Consider the following 26,505-nt stretch of genomic DNA (forward strand, 5'->3'; position numbering starts at 1 on the left):
AGTGTGAAATTACCAGAATCACCACAGATGGAACAACATACAGTGATTTTAAAAATGGCAGTTTTACCATTTTTCCTCATTCTTATCTCATACAATGTCAATGAAGGTAGAATCATTCGTTGATGATTGCGACGTAACTGACTGACCTTCGGAGGAAGATGATTGTATGAGATTTCGTGTCATTACAACTTTGACTTTTTTTCAATTCCCGAAGACGTGATGCCACGTGGCTTTTTTATAAACGAAATGTTCAAGCGCCACATCGCATTTCAAGAATTCTGATATTTTTTCTGATTCAATAAAATTTCGAGTTCCATGCAGTTGCATTTTTTACAAATATAAAGAACTCTATACATTTTTTCATCCTACAATCACTCATTGTGTACATCATGAAACCTACAAAATTGAGAAAAAATTGTTTGACCAAGTGAGACTAATTAAAAATGAAACTAGTTAAAAATTGTTGAAAAGCATGTAGAGGGGAACTTTCAAAATAATTCCACGTTCAGATGAACATAGTTTCAATTGCATAATTGTTTTCAACATTAACAATCTAAGTGAATTGATAAAGATTCACCTGAAAAAGCTGTTTTATAGCGAAACACGTGTTTCGTTTTTATGAAGCTATATAGTGAAAATCTCACAGTAAAGTGTTTCTTGGATACTAAGTGAATTATGTTAGGGATGTCTGGTTAGATCAATTTTCAGTTTTTATTCCCACATACAACTAACTTTGTGAATTTGCGTTAAGATAATATTTTACATTAGTATGTTGGAGTAATTATAAATACATAGCAAGAAAACAACATGATGAATTCAAAATGAGTGAGTAATGAGTATTTAACAATTTCAAACTTCCATTGTCCAATATGATTCTAATATGATTCGAAATCTATGAGGGAATGAATAAAATTGGAATAACTAGCTGAAATATCAATTATATTGAGCAATAAAACGTGAAATGGAAATACATCGAAGACAATGGTGGATATTAACAATCGAAACGTCGAGTAGTAACTTGGTTTGAAATCTTTTTTTTTTCTCTGTGGTCAATTTCATCTTTTATATTGATTATATTATTCGTTTTATTGTATTTTCATTATTTACTACTCGTATAATTGGGCGCTACGCCCAACGATTTTATTATTTTTTTCATCTGATCAATACCGTAGATTGTTGAGGAGAGTGGTGTGATGACTGCTACCTAGGACCTTCCGAATTATTTTTTAGTACATCATCTACATCATTATAATTTTTTTTTCAGTAAAACCGTTCAACATAAAAACTTTTTTTTCTTATTTTATTCTCATTCAATACCCACGGGTTCAGTTATCCAGCCAAGAAATAATCTTGTGCCGCTTTGCTATTTGAAGGTTTAATTTTTTGCTTAAATCAACAATGATATCGATACAGACTACTAGGTCTATGAAAACAGAGAAAAAAGATAATCGTTTCCCTTAAGGATGATGTATTTGAAAGAAAAATAGTTTTTACCATGGACTGACATCAAAATGACGTTTCATTACTAGTGTTCAAGGAGTAAAACTCGGAAAATAGAAAAATTTAAGTTTTTAAGTGATTTATCACGATGCTTTGAATAAAATAATCTGAAATGAAACACAGGAAAACTGATGAGTTCACCTTTTCAATTTGAGATATTCGAGGAATTAAAAGTTCTATTATCGTCTTTGTTCTTGAAACTTGAAACGTTCGAATCCGTTGAAAAATGTCCGATATATGATTTTTTTCAAAAAGGGGAAAAATATAAGGAAAAAACTGTAATTCGCCTTTTCGACCACTGGAAATCTGAAAATGTATGTCTTTTTCAATCTTGAACCCTGTCATTGTTTCTGTTGGCATACCATTGGGGGCACTTTATACCATCTCATGCACCAGCATATGTTCATTGTTTTTGAACGCGATGAAAATGAATGAAAATGAAAAAAAAACACAGTCACGCATAAGTAGGTAAGAGTGAAAATTTAAGTTGACCAAACTTCCATTTGAAGAACTGTGTGTATGTGGAATAAACTTCCTGAGAACGTTTATCGAAATGAATTCAATTTCCAGCGATTCAAATCCAACCTGAATCGCTACTTTCGCATAGGCACCGCTCTTAGAGCGCCTTGTGGATTTTCCTGTAGTGCTTGTGTTTATCCTAAAAAAAATATACAATTTGTTTGTCTTTGTGAAAACGACCAAAGGCTAAGATCGATCAACCAATAATCTGTACTAGTGGAAAATTACGTGCAAATAATACTCGCTTTTCACTCCGTCTGTTTGGTTACGGTCATCTGGCTGAAGCCACATATGTGTTTTTTGCTCATTTTGGTGACTTCGCAGTTTTAAGTTTCTGGCAACCAAGTTTTATTCATCATTTACACTTGTTATTACGAAGGCCAGTGAACCAGAAACAAATGAAGTGAATATTTTTCAATCGCAATGATACTCTAGAAAAAAGTATTTTGGAGTAGTTATTATCAGTATCGTGTGACCATGTGCCAGGGTGGATACCACTTGTACTCAATCAGATTTTCAGCAAAAATTCAGTCTGAGAATATAACAATCGCCCAAAAATGAATGTTAACTGAAATATCTCAACCTAGTTATAATTATTAAATTTTCTGTGAAATTTTACTCACCATATCCTTATTGTAGTCTCATCCGTATCTGAATGAAGGCGTAAAATATAAATACAAATTTATTATTTCAAAAACTGTTGAACAAATACAGAATGTATCGTGATAAGGGACGCAAGAATTTGTATTCGTGTGTGTATTTTAATTTTTTTAAAACATAGACACAATATACATGGAACATAATGCTGCGACTTTGTGGTTACTCAATAAGTAGTATATATAGAGCGTTCGAACGAAAACTTGACTCCCCCTATAAGTCAGAAACGGACGTGTAATCGACTATTTCGAAAAGCATGTCAATTTTTACTTTAGGGGGACTAATTCTGATATGGAAATGCTAATACTGGAGTTTTTTCCCAACACCAAACCGTTATTTTGGCACCTCGACAAGTGTTTGGATCACCAAGTGATCATCTTCAGAAGGAATATCTTCCTCTTCAGTTCACTATTCAACATGAAAGAACTTTCGTCTGAAAAAGATGTATTGTATAATAGGTTTGGGTTATTGGTCAATTTCTCGCTGAACACCTCACAAAACTGTAGTCGACGATCAGGATCAGCTTCGTTTAATTCCTGAACTAGCCTTATTTTGAATGAGTGGAATTTGTAGGCTTTCAAAATCCGAAAAACACTAGAAGCTAATACACCAGATGCTCTAGCTCTGTGGTTCTTAACCTTATAGTCATGCGGGACCATTTGACAAAATTTCCGTCAGGCCATGGACCACCAAGTTTGTTAATTAGTTTGTAGTTAATATAAAGTACCTTACGATAACTACAAATAAATACAGTGTAGTACAGTAAATAAATGGAATGGTTGTTCTAATTCATCTATAAATGAAATACGCATAAAATTATTCAATGTACTTTAATCATTAGGTAAAATCTGTAACTGTAACAAAAATTGCATTATAAATCAATGCGATTTTTGTGATTGCATACTCTTCACCAAATTCTGAATTCTTGTTTCAGTGTTACTTAAACTTAAACGCATATCAGTAGTGGCATCCAATCGATTTCGGTGCTTGTTTTCAATAATAAGAAGCGCCAAAAACATAGATATGTCGGAGAAAATAAAGTTAGGTAACGAATAGCAATGTCTCGAAGTTTTGGTAAAGAAATTGCCTTTTGGCTCCAAAATTCTTCAAGATGAATTCCTGATTCGAATATATCTTTTAAGTTGCTATCGTGTAGCATATCAATTATTTCTTCTTAAACTTCATCAGGCACCTCAGAAACGTTTACAATAAATAGATTGCAGATCAGTTTTTGAATACTTTTATTCTCGCGGTCGGGAAAATAGCGATTGAATTCAATTTTTAAGTTTCTTAAATGTAATATGTTTTTTTTGTATTTCTCCTTCAATTCCAGCACTCTGTCCATATAATTTGATTAAACTTATCAAACACTTTCGACCTTGTTGATCCATAGCTCGATTTTAGCGATGAACGCACTGATTTTATCTTCATAAGCAAAAATATTGCTCATGCCTTGCAACTTCAAATTGCCCGATCCTTGCAGTAGAAGATTTAATTCATTCAGTTGCGCAAAAAAATCGACCAAATAAGCAATATGTATTTGAAATTTGGACTCGCAGAACTGATCAAACAACGCTTTGTTTTTCTTGTTAGTTAAAATATTTTTACTTCCTCTCTTAGTTCGTACAACCTCAACAACATGTTTCCTTTGGAAAGCCAACGCCGTTCCGTGTAGAAAAGCAAAGTTTCATGTTCACAGTTCATGTCAGAACACAATTGTTTGAAGAGACGAGTATTGTCGGCATTCTTTTTCCGACCAAGCGTCTTCATTTCAATCAGGTTGGAGCCCAGCTCCCTTACTCTTTCACCTGATTTTTGTCGAAGAAGGACAAATGGGTTCATGACTGAGGGGATATTGGCGGTATAAAGTCCTCAGATATCAGTACCGCCCTTCACGGGGTACCCCTACCTGGTTGGTGTGGGATGGATGAAAAATCTATTTGAAAAATCTATTCGTCCGTTAACGGAGGACATGAGGGCCTCATTTGACAGAGTGTCGGGGCCTTCTATATCGGAAGGGGTCATCTACAGCGTAATCTAAAGCTTCCCCAACTAACTGCATTCTTTTTAATGAAATTTACTACTTTTATAGCTATTTTCATCGTCAAAGCAAAGCATTCTGGAAGCGTCTTGGCAGCTAGTGCTTGACGATGAATTACGCAGTGCGTCGTAATTGCAAACGGATTTTTGGGTTTTATCAAGCATAGCAGGAGCACTGTCCGTACAAAACCCCGCAAGCCGTTACCACATAAGTCCATGTTTCTCCATATATTGACTTACTGCATCCATAACATCTGCACCTTGCGAAGTCGTTTCAAGTTCTTGAGAAAATAGTAATTCTCCTTTGAACATTTTAGCGGCGGGTCACATTATATCGTGTCGACTCATCTAACATATTTATTAGGATGGCTTCGCGGACCGCTTGGGATGCTTTCAGGGACCACCAGTGGTCCGCGGACCACCGGTTAAGAACCACTGCTTTAGCTACTTGTCTGATACTTGTCTGCAACTTCAACTCCGTCATTTCTGACAGGACGGGATACCTCATGTTTCTGTTATGAACAGAATCTGAAGTTCGAAACTTATCCCTTAACGTATTGATGGTTCACGTTGTAGTCTGGATGATTCATATTATAAATTCTTGCAGCAGCTTCAGCTCATTCATTATTTGGATAATACGTTGCAACAATTTCTATTCTTTCTTCAGCAGAATAAACCATGTTGGAATACAGTGAACAGTGGCCAACTATTTACTTTTCATTCTGCGACAATTAGATTCAACAAAAACTACCAGTGCAGAAAAAAACTAACAGTATTGTCCATTTCAAAACGTTTACCACTAATTAAATGCATTCTACAAATCGAAAAGACCTGCGACAGAAAATTGTTCGGGAATGCCGATTTCTGACTCCGGACATATTTAATAATGTAGTGTCATTGTTTTTCGAGTTTGAAAGCCGTGGATTTTTGGAATTTCTTACTGACGTTTCGCTGGCGCGAGTGGCTAGCTTCTTCAGAGGTTTAATTTTTAGGCTTCGTAACGCGTATAACGAACAGAATGACAACAGGCAGCAAGATCGTTAATGTTCCAGGTTCAAGTACAGATACAGGTACCAATACAACTGATTACCTGTCAAGGCATAAATACGTTTTACGAAGCCTATAAGTTAGTCATCGGACAGCAAGTCATGATGGTTAAACCTCTGAAGAAGCTACTCGCGCCAGCGAAACGCCAGGAAGAAATTCCAAAAATCCACGGCTTTCAAACTCGAAAAACAATGACACTGAAAACTTCAGCCGTGAAAGTCTAAACCATTTTGTCAATGTAGGGAACACTTTCGAAGGTAGACTATAATATTCTATGGAACTAGATGGAGGTCATATTAAACACTTCATCCGTTGATTGTGTTGCCATTGATATTACTTTTGTTGAGTTCCACAATGAAATAAGCGACAGCGAATTTTGTGTTTTTTCTTAAATAAAACGTTCAATTTTTCAATAACGAATGAACCAATTTCGAAAAAAATTACCGAAATACAAGAGGGTAGTTGCTGATCGCAGGGGGGTGAAGTTTCGAGTATGATTTCCATTTCAGAATTAATCCTTCCGTGTTCTTTGAAATTTTCGATCACACGTCCGTTTCTGACTTATAGTGGGGTCAAGTTTTCGTTGGAATATAAGCAAATTCAACAACTCCATCTAATATAGCACTCACACACATTGATTACTTCATGATTATTGTAGTTATTCCACATAAGTATTTACTCGTCATGTGTCTCAAGCCGCTTCTGCAACTAATTTTTGAACTGACAAATCTGCTAATGCAATCGTTACTTATAGTTAGAGCTACTACGGTCGTGACATCATTATACGCTTAATTTCACTAGTTCGGACTTCCATTGTCTACTATATAAAATGATTTGAAATCCCTGAAACAAGTAAAAAAGAATAATTGAAAAAAGAGAATAGTTGAAAATAACAATTATATTAAGCAACAATAAACCTGAAATGAAATGATAGTGAAATAACCTACAAATAAAAATATAATAATTGAATAAATAAAAATTGAAGGAATGAAAAAAGAAATAATAAAACAATAAAAAGTGTAGAGATTCCAAGTCACGTTAGTTCACGACGTTTCGATTGTTGGTATCTACAATCGTCTTCGGGTGATGACTGGACTGATTCCTCCGAGAGATGACTATTTTATAGGTCGTTGAAATACTTTCACTTTCTCTACTTTCCATTTTCCGCTTCACTGATTCCGTGAGAGATGACCGTTTTGGCGGGAGTTGGTCATTTTTCGTTTGATGATGGGTTTCCATATGTTTCGTATATCTACGCTGGCCTGGCTGAATACGTTGTTGGACAACATGTATGCGGCTTCCTTGAATTTTCTCCTAAACCAATGTTCCTCTCTGTGCAAGATCTCACCTTGGGACCACTCGATGTTGTGTTGATGGGTCCAAACATGGTCTGCTGTTCCTGATTTGCTGGTTTCCCCTCGCTGTGTGTGTTTCTTGTGCTCGGCAATGCGAACATTCAATGGCCTCTTAGTTTCACCAATATAGGATTTTCTGCACTCACAGGGTATCCGGTAAATGCAATTCTTGGAATCGCAGTCCGCGTTTGGGGGCCTGGTTTTCGTGAGGCTGCTACGGATAGTGTTACCGGATCTGAAACATGTTCTAATGTTGTACTTGGAACCAATTCTTCTTATCCTCTCCGATAATCCTCTGATGTAGGGAAGTGCAAGCACTGGTTGTGACGGCTTCTCTTCCTTGCGAGGCTCCTGCTGTCTTTTAGCCAAAGTTTTTTTTTCATTCATTCATTTCATTCAGCGGAATGGATACTCCAAAGCGATGGTAGAAAAAACTTTGGCTAAAAGACAGCAGGAGACTCGCAAGGAAGAGAAGCCGTCACAACCAGTGCTTGCACTTCCCTACATCAGAGGATTATCGGAGAGGATAAGAAGAATTGGTTCCAAGTACAACATTAGAACCTGTTTCAGATCCGGTAACATTATCCGTAGCAGCCTCACGAAAACCAGGCCCCCAAACGCGGACTGCGATTCCAAGAATTGCATTTACCGGATACCCTGTGAGTGCGGAAAATCCTATATTGGTGAAACTAAGAGGCCATTGAATGTTCCCATTGCCGAGCACAAGAAGCACACACAGCGAGGAGAAACCATCAAATCAGGAATAGCAGACCATGTTTGGACCCATCAACACAACATCGAGTGGTCCCAAGCTGAGATCTTGCACAGAGAGGAACATTGGTTCAGGAGAAAATTTAAGGAAGCCGCATACATGTTGTCCAACAACATATTCAGCCAGGCCAGCGTAGATATACGAAACATATGGAAACCCATCATCAAACGAAAAATGACCAACTCCCGCCAAAACGGTCATCTCTTACGGAATCAGTGAAGCGGAAAATAGAAAGTAGAGAAAGTGAAAGTATTTCAACGACCTATAAAATAGTCATCTCTCGGAGGAATCAGTCCAGTCATCACCCGAAGACGATTGTAGATACCAACAAACGAAACGTCGTGAACTAACGTGACTTGGAATCTCTACACTTTTTATTGTTTTATTATTTCTTTTTTCATTCCTTTAATTTTTATTTATTCAATTATTATATTTTTACTTGTAGGTTATTTCACTATCATTTCATTTCAGGTTTATTGTTGCTTAATATAATTGTTATTTTCAACTATTCTCTTTTTTTAATTATTCTTTTTTACTTGTTTCAGGGATTTCAAATCATTTTATATAGTAGACAATGGAAGTCCGAACTAGTGAAATTCATCACGAAACATTGTCAATCACCTTCAAACAAACATCATTATACGCTATCGGATAACTGAGCCATTGCCGGTGCATCTCCGACAACAGCTTGCCATTAAACTCCTTTTCAAGATCATTGTAGGTGAATGATCGAAGGTTTTTTCTTTGGAATTAGCCAAATGCGATGGATCCAATTCAAACAGTTCCTTCTTCTCTGCGGAACAATCAATTTCTCATTTGGAGTTGGTACAATCACACTCATCTACTCGCCTATTGAAGTACATCTTACTTACTTTTCTCTCTAGCCTTCTTCTTCTTTCAACTGGTAATTCGTAGATGTTATTTCTTGATCGAATTCATTGACTTTTCCTTCGCCCACTGATTCTCTCGGCTGTATTTGCTTTATCCAAGTACCAAAGATTCCAAAGATAATACTGTCAAAATCATGTCAGGGTCATGTTGATGCTGTTCGTGATTGACTCTCATGAAGATAGCCCAGCCCATCTCTGGAATGTGCTTCAGGCCATCATCTTTTTTTTGGCATGTTCTTATCTCATTTCTGGTCCTCAGGTTCATTCCCTTATGAATATCGATTGTTTTTGTCCTTTCACGGGGGTTGCAAAGTCTGAACTAGTCATTACCAGTATCCATTTTCAACGTCATCGATCTCAGAGCGAGTACTTTCTGCTGTACATTCGTCACTAACGGGTTTTGCCCTGAATCTGGAATCGGACTGGTGATCTATAGTCTATCTTCGGAACGCGATGTTTTTTTTGTCAACAGGCTGTTTTGTCTTGTTCTAGGAGCATAATTCTTTTTAATATATTGATTAAGGCTTTCGCGGCCGAAATTTTCAGTGTTACTATCTTCATTTGGGTTGGAAGGCCGTCATAGTTTGGAACTGCATTCTAACGTTTCGCCAGCACGAGTGGCTGGCTTCTTCAGAGGTGTATACATCTCGATGATTCAGCGATGACTGGTGATTCCTAGTTCGTAGGTTGTATTTATGTTGACTCAGGTAGTCCGCCTGTCTTGTTGATGACATCACTATAAGTTATCGGATAACTGAGCCAACACCGGTGCATCTCCAACAACAGCTTAACATTCAGCCCCTTCTCAAGATCATTATAGGTGGTTAATCAGCGGTTTTCTCTTTGGAATTAGCCAAATGCGATAGAACCAATTATTTTCTTTTCATGAAACTTTTCCTTCTTCTCTGCGAAACAATAAATTTTTTTTCTGATCAATTTGGCCGTTGCTTGATGACAATCCATAGTAATTTCAAAAACTACACCTCACGATTTGATCTCCACAAAGTTCGTGGAGATCAAATTGTGAGGTGTAGATTTTGAAATCAATTTTTGATTTGGAGTTGGTACAACAACACAGCATCTTCTCATTTGTTGAAGTATGTCTCACCTCCTTTTTTTTTCTAGCTTTCTTCTTTTTTCAACTGGTGATTCGTAGATGTTATTTCTTGATCGAATTCATGCGTTGCTATTGGCCAAAGTGTTATTACCTGTCAATGACGTAACATTGCATTGCACTGTTGCCAATGCAACAGCGTGATCTCCTTCACTGAGCGCGTGTTTCGCTACTGCCTATTTGTCTATTTGACCTAAACTACAGTTTCTCCGATGTTCAGTAAGCCTTGTACCCATGGATCTTTTGGTGGTACCGATATCAACTTTTTCGCAGGTGCATGGTATACGATATACCCCCACAGCTGATAGTGAATCTCTTTTGCCTTCCACAGATCTAAGGCTCTATTATATTTTCCTGGTGAGCTTGAAAACTGTTTTTATTTTATGCTGTCTGTAACTCTAGGGATGTACAGTAGAAATTCACATGCAACTACATGTGACATGCAAACCCGAATGAAGATAGTTACACCGACAATTATTTTTCTCTTCAGTTGGTGGATCTTAATCTTCATCTATCGTCTTGGTCGTTTTCAACCCTCCATCTGCAGATGATCTTGCTATCCTTTCAGACATCGATTTGGGGGTTGGCGATATGCCAAATCAATGCTTCGAAATATACTGTTCCTGCAAAATGTGTGTGGTTGATGTTATCGTCTCTTTAATTGCCTCTAAGACAACTTTTGCAATACTCGTTGCCTACATCCCATTTCAAGATTTTTTCCAATCCTCTATAATCATGTTAGACTTTAGAAATGTTTTGCAGTGGCTTTTTTGTCTTCTAGCCATTGGCGTTTTCTACTATTTCAACTTGTCAACGATACATGGCCTAGGATGTCTGTACAACAAAAGTTGGAGACTTCAAGGTTTTATTTTCTGATTGCTTAGTTGCTGTTAGTGGGACTGTCACCCTCAAAATAGGTGCAGAGAATAATCCGACAAAAATTATCTACAAAATGTCAAAGAACAGTTCAATTAGGAGATGTCAAATATCCATCACCCTGTCTTAGCGAACCTGCGTCGAGAGACAGTGTATTTGTTCTGCTGTGTGTATTCACATGAAACGCGAACAAATATATTTCAAATTATGTCTTACAATAAGTAGGCAATTGAATTGGATTTTTTTTGTGTTTATTACGGAGTTTATCACCATTCCATCCTCGCTAGAAAAGGAAGCTGCGGTGTTAGCAAAACGCGTCTAAAAATGAAAACGTTTGTGAAAATTGTTTGATTATAATCATGGATGGTGTTGAATACTACTGGAGTTCTATCCTAACACCAAACCGTTATTGTCAACACCTCAACACGTGTTTCAATCACCAAGTGATCATCTTCAGTTTAATCTTCTTCTTGAACATGATCACTTGGTGATTGAAACACGTGTCGAGGTGTCGAAAATAACGGTTTGGTGTTGGGATAAAACTTCAGTTATATCCATTACTATACCAAAGGTTCCAAAAGGTGCATCACAAGTACATGGATATTGTTATTAATTTTCATCAAGTAACGGATCAGACCATTCATAATACAGATATACTTGAGATTATCATGTCTCTATTCACGATAAAATCCAAAATTGTAATGCCACATATCCGGAGAATGGTTCTAAAATGAAATGATGAATTGGATGCACAACAAATGAAAAGTGGACTAAATGGTTGAATGATATTAAAAAATAAGTAAAGCTCTATATGGTTTAGAATTAGCATCTCATCCAAAAATATTAAGTTATATATGAATGGGTGATTCAGTTGCCTATTTGTGAATTAATAATAAACACTTGATTATTGTTAGTTTTGTGATGGCAACTCTCTTTGGAAGTCATGTCTAATATCTACATATATCAAAGTTAAAGTTACAAGCATCCGATTAGAAGAAACTATTAGAGAAAATCGTGAAATTAAAATTGAGGTTTATTTTGTTTGACAGATTCGTTCGTTCAGACATCCCTTTCGTATATCTTGTTCGTTGGGTACCTTTAGAATGAAATTGGCTTTCAAACACTGAAGCAGATGAAGCCACGTATGAAAATGTTTATTGTGAATGGACTCAAGTCGATTGGATTGATTTTACGGGATTTTTAAAAGATTCAAAAATCAAGAGGAATATTAGAAAAATTCAAATAGAGAATGAAAAGTATCTGGGACGAAAAAATAATGTGTGGTGTAAGTATTTTCAATAATGATAATAATATTTTCGATTCTTTGCAAGATATGAATCTTATACTTATATATTCAAGATATCCGGAGAATGGGCCTAGAAAATGGGATGATGAATTGGATGTACAACGAATGAAAAGTGGACTAGATAGTTGAGTGAAAGGCATGTGTGATATCTATACCAAAGTTGAAGTTACAAGCAGCCGATTAGAGGAAAAATATTAGAGTTGAAAGGTTGGAATTGATTTACTCATTTATTTGATACGAAACTTTAGACGAAAATTATGCTGGCATAAGGAAGTTGATAAAACCGATAGTAAAAAATATAAACATTTGAATAATTATAATTTAATGATCATTAATGAATCGAAAAATTTTCTTTTATGTTTTTTGAAAAATAAATTAACTGTTTCAGATTCTTTCATTTTTGCAGGCAAATTATTGAAAACTTCTAAATGATTTGAAATCGGATTATTCTTTCTTTCAGTAGTATGTATGAAATCAAGATGAAAATCATTGAGAATTTTGGTTTTTTCATCAAGATATTTAGAATTTTTCAATCAATTGAATACAACTTTTCAGGATATTTTTAAACAATTTATATTCGAAGTTCATAGTCATATCATTAATCATTTTGTATAATTCCAAAGATGACGTATCCCATGCTTCATTAAATATTACCTTGGTATCTTCATTCATTAAATGATGAATTATATTCTTTTGGTATGAGTGCAGGCTGACCAAATTGTAATGTAATATTTAATTCCAGAGAGAATGTGCCCATTATAAATTAGAATTTGTATATGAGTATCTAAAAAATATATCCTTCTGATTGCTCATTCATAAGACTTTCGAAATTCAAATCTTCATCAATTATTAGGACAAACTATTTATGTTTTTCAACTTGGTTGATCAATTTGGTAATTGTGAAAACAACTATTTGTGGAGTATGAGAGAATTGCAACCGTAGGAAATCTCCAGTGAACAATGTGAACTGTCAAACGTTAGTATATGCTCTCAATTCATCTCAAAATTTGAAAATTTGCCGACAACTCACGTTTGTATATACAGTGTGTCCAAGATAAGGATCCTAAGCATGGGAATCTCAGTACCTGTTGGAGATACAGCTTAGGTTAAATTAGGAAAAAGTTGTGTTCTTTAAAGCTTATTTACATGCCGTTTAGAAACTTGAAGAATTTTCATGGCCTGCTGAGATATTTGGGAAAAACCAGAATTTGACAATATCAATTTTATTTTTTTCTGACTTTATTTGAAAAGATATCAAAAAACGAATAACACTTTTTCATTGGCACTTTTAAAGTACTACACGATGGTATTTTTAGATTTTATATCCGACGTTTCGTTTTCAAAAAACCATCATCAACTTTATTTTTTTATATAACCCGAAACAAAAGTACACCCTGTATCTGATTTCATTTTTTATTACGAATTCAACGATGTATAACATGCCATTGTTTTCTTTTTAGTTTAAAGGAAAATTACATTTTTTTTATTTTTAAAAAATCTTTAAGTAGGCGTTGCAAACAAATGCTTTGACGTAAATACCTGTAACCGTGCCTGTCAAATATTATTTAATTACACGATAAAATAGTAATTGTCGTTGTTGTTAGCCTGTTTGTCGAGTTGTTGTTTTTAGAGTTATTGTTACTGTTGTCGTTATTATTGTTTATTGTTGAATAGATAATATTGTGTTATTATCGTCGAATATGCCGGGTGAGCATTATAGCCATGAAGAAAAGTTTGACATGCTATCGTGCTACATTTTGTGCCACAAAAATACTGTAAATACAGCAGCAATGTATCTTAATACATATCCAGAAAGAAAGCAGCCATGTAAGTCCATTTTCTTAGAGCTGGCTCGAAATTTAAAAGAATATGGTTCATTTAAAAAGCCTGTTTTATCTCGAAAAAAGGAATCTTCAGAAGAAGCCCAAAATAATGTTTTACAAGCAGTTGTTGAGAACTCTGAAATATCAACTAGGCAAATCGAAAATAATGTAGGAGTAGCCAAATCTACAGCTCAATTTATTTTGCGTAAAAATAGATATCACCCCTATAAATTTAGGATTTGCCAAGGACTTAAACTAGGAGATTTCGAACGGCGCCGAAATTTTTGCGAATGGTATACACGCGCGTGTGAAGAAAATTATAATTTCCCTTCAAAAATAATATGGTCCGACGAAAGTATGGTCACTAATAATGGTATCTTCAACCGCCGCAATACGCGTTACTGGGCTCAGCAAAATCCGCGTGTTAAGAAAATATCAAGACATCAAGAACGTTTTGGGTTTAATATGTGTTGTGCAATTTTAGGAACTAAAATACTAGGCCCGTTTTTTTACTATAATTCTTTGACCGCTAAACGATACCATCATTTATTGAAAAACTATGTAGAAGACTGTTTAGATAATTTACCTCTGGCACAGGTCAATAACTGTTGGTTTCAACAAGACAGTGCTCCTGCACATAATTCTAGACAAGTTCGAGAGTATCTTTCGCAGCGATTTCCTGGAAAGTGGATTGGAACCTTTAGTGAAGCGCGATCCCCTGACTTAACTCCTCTGGACTTCTTCATATGGGGTTTTGTTAAAAACCGGGTTTACCAACATTCTTTTGAAACTGAACAGCAGTTACGAGAATGTGTAACTGTCGCATTTAACAGTATTACACCAGAGATGTTACGTGATGTTTTAAGTTCTACAGTTAGAAGATCATACTTATGTTTGAAAAATAACGGAAACCTGTTTGAACACCTCCTTTGAATTAAATAAAAAATGCGTTAATTTCTTTGTTGTTTTCATTACTTTAAAAAATCATTATTAACCTACTTAAAAATACATTTTAAAAATAGAAAAAATGCAATTTTCCCTTAAACTAAAAAAAACAATGGCATGTGTTACATCGTTGAATTCGTAATAAAAAATGGAATCAGATACAGGGTGTACTTTTTTTTCGGGCTATTTAAAAAATAAAGTTGATGATGGTTTTTTGGAAACGAAACGTCGGATATAAAAACTAAAAATACCATCGTATAGTACCTTGAAAGTGCCAATGGAAAAGTGTTATTCGTTTTTTGATATCTTTTCAAATAAAGTCAGAAAAAAATAAAATTGATATTGTCAAATTCTCGTTTTTCCCAAATATCTCAGTAGGCCATGAAAATTCTTCAAGTTTCTAAACGGCATGTGAATAAGCTTTAAAGAACACAACTTTTTCTTAATTTAACCTAAGTTGTATCTCCAACAGGTACTGAGATTCCCATGCTTAGGATCCTTATCTTGGACACACTGTATAAAAATATGTATTCTATCGTGTATTTTTTTGACGACGAATGTGTATTCTTTAGTCGATATAACTGTACGTTGAAAAAGAAGAGGGTGAACTTCCAATAAAAAAAGTATTTAATGACCTGCCTTTCGATACTTCCTCAATCAGCTTCTCGTGGACTACGGTCATCATTGAAGGAAATAGAGAACCCATCACCCTCTGTCGCACTGTCATCAATTCGATGTTCGGATTGTTGATTCCTTTGACGACTATGGGATGTTTATCAACTGGATCGGTCAAATATTTACGTAGTTTCAGCATCTGTAGTTCTGATTTTGCCTGGTTGTAGGCAAGCTTTCTTTTCACTAAATCCAGTTGGCTTTGAAATTCATCGTCTACATACTTGGTCACTCGTTTGTCCAGTTCCAGTTGTTCTTTTGGGATGATTTGGCTAGGTAACAGTTTTCTGTTTTTGTCCAGTACTTTCAAATAGCGTTCCTTCAAAGATTTCAGGACTTTTCGGACGTTGGCCTTGAAAATAGTTGTATATTGAATTTCTATTATGAGAAAAGAGTATAATGGCCCAAAAATTTACTGTTTATCAACACAAACAAATAAATAACATAATTGAAACAGAATTCACTGCAATGTTTCCTTATTATTCATCTCTTTGTAACTTATCATTTCTTAAAATAAATTTGATTTTAAATAAATTTGACTTTTTGAATTCTATTCATTCAAGTGGGTTTATACCAAAATTTCAGCATAACAAAAGACACAATAATGGTAGAAAAGACTACTCAATTCTGCTGGGAATCACTTGTTGAAAGAAAAAAAAAACACTTCTTTAATCCGTTAAGCCGTGATAGAGTAAAAAATAAACAACAAGTGATAACGTATTCAAAAAACACTTTTCAATGATAGCTTTCTACTTGAAATTTCACAAAACCGCAATACATATTTCGCTATACAATAGCATCAACGGGCGTCACAATACTGCTTGAACAAATTCTGTGTCATGCTTTTATAATAATTTGAATCATTATGACTATCGCTACCTGACAAATTTCTACATGATAAATTCATAACCTAGACTATTTACTTTTTCAGAAAAAACTCATAAAACTGAAGAATAATGAAAATAATGTTTACCTGAGCCCTCATTTCACCTAGTTTTAAGATCTATCCTACCAATTTATTCAACGCAAACTAAATTAAATGTTGGAAAACTATTCAAATTTATTTGGTCATTGAGCAATGATCCCGTCTTCCTGTTCAAAAAAATACTACTATTCTCTTTTATTATAATGGAAAAGTTCTTCTGATTTATCCGATATAAAATTTTGAATAAGTATCACAAATCAACTTGTATACACCCGATCTATCAGACACTGGAGTTTTTCTTTATTGCTTTTAATGACAACTCAAATTTGACTGATTTCACCCAATCTCGAGATACATATGCTTCGCATCTAACAAAACTATGAATTGTTATGAACAATGATTGGAGTTTATGCCGACATCAAATAAAATTGTGTACCTACCTAAATGACATCATTTAGAGATTTTTGCCCAGTCCAAAAATGCTTTTTTCCGATATGTCTCTTGATGTATAATTACACTCTGTTGGAGTATTCATTATTTTCCCTACATGAGATAGGACTCAAAATAGCATTTTTATTTTATCCTTTCGTCCTATGTTCCTTATTTGAATATTTTTTACTTTCAATATTTTTCAGTGATGTTGAATATGTATTCTATATTATGTCGAACAGATTTCACTTCGCAAGTTCGTAGTTTCATGGCAGCAAATTCTGTCGTTATTTATATTTCTCATAAAACTTTATTTATAATTTCCATTTTACATAGTGTTTTGGCTTTCTACTTCTCTATCTTTATACAAAACTCTCTCAAACAGAAATAGGAGAAAAGTTCTCTCGAAAAAACTACTCGACTCACACGAAAGAAAAAGTACTTTCGAAACAACTACTTTTATATGAACATTGAATTATAAAAAAACTTCTTTCTATTCAGTTTGTACTCCAAATTTCGTTATTGAAATCGAGAAAGGTTAATGCAGTCAAGCTGCATATCATATCTAGAAACATGTGGATTCGTTTTCCGATGACATTTCAGGTTAGCTTCCTAAATTTCTGCTACCGCAGTTGTCGGTTGATTGGTCAAACCACCAACACTGATATGAAAACTTGGCAAGTTGACTTGGGTATCACACCAATAGGTGGTTCCACTTATGTCTCGCTTGCGTTTACGCAGTTATTTTTATCAAGTACTTCTCTTGGTTGTTCACATTTTGTCTTTAATAGAGGACCGCCTGCCCGGTACTGACGATGCTCAATAGGCTGAAACAGCTGTCTACCGGTGGCTGTTAGGTTGAAATCAATATGGCAATGATCAAAATAGTACTTATCTATTTATCTTTAGATTTTCATGGAATTATTTTCCAGCAGCTCGACTGTATTAACCTTTCTCGAATTCATGTAATTTCTAGAAACATATGGATTCGTTTTCCGATAGAATTTCAGGTTAGCTTCCCAAATTTCTGCTACCACAGTTGTAGGTTGATTGGTCAAACCACCAACACTGACATAAAAACTTTACAAGTTGACTTGAGTGTCACACCAATAGGTGGTTCCACTTATGTGGAACGTCTGCTTTTACTAACAGTGTATCTTTTATTTATAAATAGAGACCAGTTCCAGATTTGAAAATTAGTAAATTTCATTTCCTGAAGACGCCAATTCGGTTGGTGAAACGTCAACGAGAAGAGTGTTGCAGTTCTGGTGTTTGGGATCAGTGTTCATCTTGAACATTCAATACATTCCACATGAGTGAAATATATAAATCATTCCCTCTGAAAAATTACTTCTTTCAAAATTATGGAACTACTCCCCTCCCCTTTAAATTTTGATCTGAATGCGCCCTCGGGTGATGATTTTCAGAAAAGTAGTGGAATCTTTTTTCGAGAAACAAATTTCATTTGCGATGTTATTGAACGATACTCGATGAAAATGAGAGATTTTCGGAGGAAGCTATTTTATAGTAAAACACGTGTTTGGGCGGTTTTGTAAATTGTTCAATGAGAATTACTCAAAAAAGTGTTACTTGAATACAAATATATATAAATGAACTGTTTATTTGAAAAAAGAATACCATTTGAGTAAGTAATAAATGAAATTGATAATGCGAAACACATGAAGAAACATTCCTCAATATCCCATATTATTACACTCAATTCATAAACAATTTATATACTAATAAGTATGATACACGTACTAGGCAATGCGGTAATTTGAAAACAGTAAAAAATTGTATGTGGATTTAGAAGGAAATCATTATACTATCATACAATACCCATTATCAGTTTACCTACTAAAATTAAATCCACTACTTCCTTGACTAAACTCAAAAATATACAGGGCTATTCAAATTCGTTTCTGTACATGGGGATCTCGTGAACGATAAGAGATAGAGTGTCGATTGAATTATGGCAAAGTTGCGTATTCCAGAGACATATTCAATGATGTGAAAAAATCGAATATATCTCTTCTGGTTCTGGAGATATATAGGAAAAACCAAAAAATCTCAAATACTTTTTTGCCTATATCTTCTTTATTCGCAGACATATTGAAAATCTGTCCACATTTTACTATTGGCACTTGATGTGGGCTATCAGAATATGTCCATGAATTTTTTATATAGGGTGTCATCTGACTTGGGCCACGCCCATCTTTCAATTTTTAAATACGGACCTGTATTTTTTGTTGTAGTTTTTGGATCGTAGATGTTCACTACATACTGAGAAATTGAATTTTATTTTATATTCGGGGATGTTTCGGTAATATTTGATTTTATAATTGGGTGAATTATTTCCTTTTAAATTACGGCCCTGGAAATTGGTTAACTCAGTTAAATAAAAACACAATATCAACTTCCACGTCTACCTATGTACCATAGAGTTTTAAGAGATTTTTTTTTCCATTCTTAGGCACGTATTCATATTTTTTCATATTTCCATTGCGCTGAGCGTTTTCTACAATTAACTTTGAACAAGAAAACCTTTTAAGACTATCTGAAACATATCTACAACAAAAATATATTATATCTATTTTGATGAGCAGAAAAAGAAATGATAGCAATAATAACATCCAAAACCAACACTATAATTGTAATGAAAATTGAAATGAAGTAGTTTATATACACAAAAAAATTAATGGCGCAATAAATGTTCGGATTGGAGTCCTTCCATTTCGAGACAAATATTGGGCCAATATTGGGCCTGCAAGATCACCAGATCTTACTATTTTGTACTATTTTCTATGGGGGACATTTAAAAATAAGATTTACGCTGGCAGGGAGATAGAAAATTTGGAAGACTCGAGATTGTGGATTTTGAATGATTTCGCTACAATGCAGCAAATGAGTGTGTTAAGGGCAATAAATAATTTGAAAAACCGAGTTAAAAAATGTCTCGAAATGGAAGGACTCCAATTCCAACATTTATTGCGCCATCAATTGTTTGTGTATATAAATTACTTCATTTCAATTTTCATTACAATTACCTATAGTGTTCGTTTCGGATGTTATTATTGCTATCTTTTTTTCTGTTTATTAAAACCATATATAATATATTTTTGATGTAGATATGTTTCAGATAATCATAAAAGATTTTCCTATTCGAAGTTCATTGTAGAGAACGCTCAGAGCAATAAAAAATGAATAGGTACCTAAATATGAACAAAAAACTCTCGAAATCTTCCACGGTACATAGGGAGACGTGAAAGTTGGTACTGTGTTTTTATTCAACTCAAGTCAACCAATTTCCAGGTCCGTAATTCAAAAGGGAATAATTCACACAAGTATAATCAAATATTACCCAAACACCCAGAAATATAAAATTTAATTTGATTTCTCAGTAAGAAGTGAACGTCGACGATACAAAAACTACAACAAAAAATACAGGTCCGTATTCAAAAATGGAGGTGGCTCAAGTCAGATGACACCCTGTATAAAAAATTCATGGACATATTCTGATAGCCCACATTAAGTGTCAATAGCAAAATGTGGACAGATTTTCAATATGTCTGCGAATAAAGAAGATATAGGCAAAAAAATTATTTGGGATTTTTTGGTTTTTCCTGTATATATCCAGAATCAAAAGAGCTATATTTGAATTTTTTACATCATTGAATAGGTTTCTAAAATACGTAACTTTGCCACAATTTAACCGACACTCTTATCTCTTATCGTTTACGGGATCCCCATATACAGAAACGAACTTGAATAGCCCTGTATATTCACCAAATAACTCACTTTTCAATCAATTTCTTTCTTTTCTTTATATTAATTTTTTTATAACTCTGATTTGATATTTGTTCATTATCGATGTGTTTATTATCACATTGCCGGCCTCATGAATAAATTATTATAAATTAGGATTTAATTATGAAAAGTTTTCTTTAATGTTGAATACCAAGAACATAATTATTACAAACAAGGAGAATTTTGCTTTTATTAAGAAAATTATTGATTATTGTCGAACTACAAAATTTTTAGGAATATTATCTAGGGTTAGAAATTTCATTCTTTTGAAATATCTCAAATGTATATACTCAAATATTTAGGTAATTTCAATTGGGCGAGAGCTAATATATCAATACTGAATCCTCTCAGGAGACAGGAGAGTCAAACATTGAAAAGGATTTTCTTTCGATTTAATTATCATATTTCATCCAATATTCGACGAATAATACTTTCTGATTGGATAAATCAAAATCCAGACTGGTTGGACGTGCACTATAGAACTTGTATTACCAACCGTTTCTTCTGCTACTGTAACACTGATGATATCTGTCGCAGTAGCAGACGAAACTCTCGGCACTACAAGGTCCATTCGACTACGACCTACTTAGTCCGGGAGGTAGCGTTGCAATTACAAAAGTCATAGTGAGCCGGCTGATGTTAACATCGATAGTTGATCTTATATGACTGATAAGTGACCCGACCATCAGCTGCTCAAGTTGTGGTGGGTGCGGGTGTAAGAGGCTATGAAAGAGGTACAAAAAATCAAGTGAGAGTACGACGGCTGAAACTTCTTTCATAAATAGTTGATGCCATACTGAGCAGAAAAAATTATACAACTGCATCGAGAAGGGGGGGCTATGCTTCAGCTGCTCGCATGAACTTGTAAAAAACATGCAAAATTGAGTCATAGACTAGGTGACTGTTTAAATAATCAATAGAATGAAAATGATAATCAGTTGCTTGTGTAGCGGTGGACAGATCGTCTGCTGACGCAGTGGAAATTAAAAATATTGGAGCATTGCTACTATGCTGTTTCCGTTCGAACATATATTTCAAAACAGATTTCATGCAAGGAAAATCAGTCAATCCAACGGTTACGCTAAAAAAATTGATTATTTTTGAGAAGTATGAAAAGTATAAACAACAAACACTCAATAGTGAGTATGGCAAAACTCCATAATTTTACATTGATGGTCTGCAGAAGTATTCGAACAGCCAACTTTGATCTTCGATTTGTTTAACTTAAAATAGCAAATCTATTTTTCACTTTCAATCAACAAAATTAATCACGTTATACCGTGATATATCACCATAAATTTATGAAAGTACATGAATTTCACCCAGGGTTACAGTTGCAATTCGAAAGGGGATCGTTTGGAGTTAAATGAAAGGACAAATTATTTTCGAGACAGCCTATTGATCTACCGCTGGAACAAACCATAAATGCAGATGCTGCAAATGAATTTACGGGAATACCTAATGTATACTAATATATCTAATGTATACCTAATATACAGGCTGATTCACGGTGGATGGCACATTAGACGTTTCTGGTGAACCAGACAACGGATCACTTTGAAAATTAGATGGAGGGCATATTCGGACATTCTCTAGCCAACTAAAATATTTTCGATAATGCGGTGTTGCCGCTTCTATTAGAAAGCAGTAGCAACTTTGATTTTTCAAATGGAACACTCTGTATATAATATTATTTTTGGAATCTCCAACAATTGCCCGACAACTTTTCTTGATATTTCCCTATACCTATCTGTTACCGTTTTCGAAATAAAAATTAATTTCAATTTTTTTCTTCGAAAATCATGACTTCTAAAAATGCCGATATCTTTTAGTTAAGAAGTACTATGATATCGAAATTTGGTTTGGAGTTAGGTGATACTTGGACACTTTCCACACGTCAGCCTAATCTCCGTTACTTCAATACAGGGTGGTGAAAAAATACAGTTTTTTCGTTTGCTTGAAAAAGTTGCTGAAATTTGATTATTTTAAAAGGAACACCCTGTATATTATTGAAAATTCGGAAAGCTGCTGAAATTTGCTTTCTTTCTATGTATATCATACCTATACCTAACTAGTCAAGTTTCGGACTTATGAACATTTATTTGTGAAAATGTCCCTTCAGAATGGTATTTCCATTCGGTATTTGGTAAGCAGGCCATGATTACTATTTGACAGTAGCGTTGTGACATTCTCCTAATAATATCGACATTTTCGTCACTTCAGAAGTTGCAAATACCTTCAAAACGATGGAACAAAACTATTCAAACGAAGTTCTTATGAATTTGTTTATTATTTTTGGACAGTGTGACAAAATTATCAGCAGAACATGTAGAAAGTTCAATGAAATGTATCCGAATCTACCGCCAATGAACCTCAAGAAATTTATACGAATTCAGAACAATTTCAATGCATTTGGATCAACTTTAAAAGCACCAAGAAACTTGCCTCGACCCGTAACTTTCGAAGACAACCAGATTAATGTCTTAGCATATTTTCACGCATTTCCCGAGTCATCGATAAGAAGTGCTGAAGAAGATTTGGGTATAAAATATTCATCGGTTCAAAGAATCTTGCGAAGACATAAAATGCATGATTATAAATTCACCAAAATTCAAGCAATGAAGCCTCAAGATCCTCAACAGAGAGTAGAATTTTGTGAAATGTTGTTGACACGCATTCAAGAAGATCCACTTTTTTTAAATAAAATTATTTGGACTGATGAATCGAAATTTTCGAGAGAAGGGATTTTCAATAGAAAAAATCGTCATTATTGGTCCAGTGAAAATCCTCACGTCACAAAAAAAGCCGGATTTCAAGAAAAATTTAGTTTTAATGTCTTCTGCATGTTGATGGACAACAAATTGAGGTACGTGATATACGAGGAGTCATTAACATCCAGAAGCTACCTGAATATTTTGGAGAATACTGTAGACAGTTTCGTGGATAATCTGCCACTCGAAGATTATCGAAACTGTTGGTACCAACTAGACGGAGCTCCTGCACATTGCACAAGAGAAGTGAGCGCAGAACTGGATAGACTATCTGACGATCGGTGGATGAGGCGCTTGGGACCATGGAATTGGCCAGCGAGATCACCCGATCTTAATCCATTAGATTTTTATTTGTGGGGAATGTTTAAAGAAAAAGTTTTCAAAATACCCGTGCGTTCGAGAGATGAATTGTTAGAAAGGATTGCCCAAACATCTGAAGATTTGGATCCCAATGAAATCAGATCTGCCACCACGAAAGCAGTCAACACCCGCATTTTAAAGTGCTTGAAAGTGAACGGCCAGCGATTCGAACATATTTTGAAATATTCCACATGATTGTTTTACTTTTTTATAATTATTCATATCAATATTTCCAATTTCAAGTTTCTTGGTGCTTTTTTAAAGTTTATCCAAACATATTGAAATTGTTCTGAATTCGTATAAATTTCTTGAGGTTCATTGGCGATTCGGATACATTTCATTGAACTTTCTACATGTTCTGCTGATAATTTTGTCACACTGTCCAAAAATAATAAACAAATTCACAAGAACTTCGTTTGAATAGTTTTGTTCCATCGTTTTGAAGGTATTTGCAACTTCTGAAGTGACGAAAATGTCGATATTATTAGGAAAATGTCACAACGCTACTGTCAAATAGTAATCAAGGCCTGCTTACCAAATACCGAATGGAAATACCATTCTGAAGGGACATTTTCACAAATAAATGTTCATAAGTCCGAAACTTGACTAGTTAGGTATAGGTATGATATACACAGAAAGAAAGCAAATTTTAGCAGCTTTTCGAATTTTCAATAATATACAGGATGTTCCATTTAAAATAATCAAATTTCAGCAACTTTTTCAAGCAAACGAAAAAACTGTATTTTTTTACCACCCTGTATTGAAGTAACGGAAATTAGGCTGACGTGTGGAAAGTGTCCAAGTATCACCTAACTCCAAACCAAATTTCGATATCATAGTACTTCTTAACTAAAAGATATCGGCATTTTTAGAAGTCATGATTTTCGAAGAAAAAAATTGAAATTAAATTTTATTTCTAAAACGGTAACAGATAGGTATAGGAAAATATCAAGAAAAGTTGTCGGGCAATTGTTGGAGATTCCAAAAATAATATTATATACAGAGTGTTCCATTTGAAAAATCAAAGTTGCTACTGCTTTCTAATAGAAGCGGCAACACCGCATTGTCGAAAATATTTTAGTTGGCTAGAGAATGTCCGAATATGCCCTCCATTAAATTTTCAAAGTGATCCGTTGTCTGGTTCACCAGAAACGTCTAATGTGCCATCCACCGTGAATCAGCCCGTATAGCATTCATTATGGAGCAAACAGGATTGAAAAAGTCTCAGGAAATTACTGCTGACCTTGAGAAGAGTAAAATAAAAAGAAAATCGTTACAGCTCGAAAATGTTATTACTAATATCAAACAGAACATTAATCTCTCTTCAAATGATTCAGAGATAACTTTGTTGTATAATATTTCAACAGGTCAAGCAATACAAACGTACATTGAACAACTTCTACTTAATGTACAGAACCGTGGAAATTTGCTGCGTGAATAATTTATTACAGAATGTTCTAAAGAGGCAGACGTATTTGAAAAAAAACTATAAAAAGAAATAAAATTTTGACTTTTGTGGATGCAGTACCAAAAAAAGTTGCTATTTCTGGAAAATTGAAAGAAGTTTGCATGCAAGGCGACTCATTCGCACAGTTGCTATTAATTTAGCTCGAGCAAACATTAAATATTGATGAAGTTTTGTCGTATCCACTTACACTAGTTCCTTTAGCTATGTGTCATATGAATGGAGTCATTTGTGAAACTCACAAGTCAGCTTTACTAAAAATAATTCAAAAAAAACTGATAGCAACACACAAGATGCTCAATGCATTGGAAGAAACGACACCTTCAACGGACAAGAGATTTCGTGGACCAACGAAGCTAGATACCTGGGAATCAACCTACACAAAAGATTAACGTTCAGGTCTCACGTACGGCAATAGGAATGGCGAGATCTGCCCGACAAAACCTATTACCAATAATAGGCCGAAGAAGCAACATGGAATTGAAAGTGAAGCGGTTGATGATAAAGACTGTAATATTACCAATAATCCTGTATGCCTGATCTGCTTTGGGCCAGTGCCCAGCGACATACAGAAGACAGATCCAGTCGTTTATGAACTCGTGCGTAAGTGCCGCCGTAAACGATCCAAGATATCCAAGAATTCGAGCGCACGACAGTCCAGCACTAAGCGATCACCTACACAATGCACTGAACACGGATGACCCCGGATTCCGAGAGAGGGACAAACACAAGAGGTCAACGAAGCAGAACCAGAGGCCACACCCGAGAGTCGCTATCAGGCGGCTCCAGTTAGTATTAAAACTTCTCAACCAGATTTCAAATTCACTTCATTTTCATATTCACTGGGAAAAAACACTTGCTTGCGACATAAAGACTCTCGTCTCCGGTTAGTTTTTGAGTACCCCTTGTGAAAATTCAGTTAGGAAAGTCACGATAAAAGAAAAAATTAGATTAGAAAGTAAAAGCATTTGAAGGCTGACTTTCGACTGGAAGAGGTCAGACATCAATCTTGCTGAAGTGTCCATCAGTAAGTTGAGAACCGCTCCGGAGGAGCGGGGGTGGATGGACAAAATGGGATGTTCTGCATACAGTAACCATGTGGGGAAGATTTCAAGTTCAACCAGGGAGGGGGCATGGGGGTTCAGCTAATTTATCTAAAGAATTGAAGAACACTTACTTCAAAGCAGTCTTAGTGGAATTTCTTGGTGGATGAAAATTAATTACAAAATAAT

At 34.8% G+C, this 26,505-nt stretch overlaps 1 protein-coding gene across 1 annotated transcript in view; it reads right to left on the minus strand.

Annotated features, from left to right (window-relative positions):
* LOC111509333 (cilia- and flagella-associated protein 44) overlaps positions 1-26,505 on the minus strand; it is a 253,118-nt gene that overhangs the window by 129,061 nt on the left and 97,552 nt on the right. Inside the window, 1 exon segment of the mRNA XM_074181923.1 lies at positions 15,480-15,868. Coding sequence (XP_074038024.1) covers positions 15,480-15,868 — 389 coding nt within the window.

The sequence above is a fragment of the Leptinotarsa decemlineata genome, unplaced genomic scaffold, assembly GCF_025532065.1.
Source record: "Leptinotarsa decemlineata unplaced genomic scaffold, Ldec_3_MD MMD2_tig00026328_RagTag_RagTag, whole genome shotgun sequence".
NCBI classification, from domain to species: Eukaryota; Metazoa; Arthropoda; class Insecta; order Coleoptera; family Chrysomelidae; genus Leptinotarsa; species Leptinotarsa decemlineata.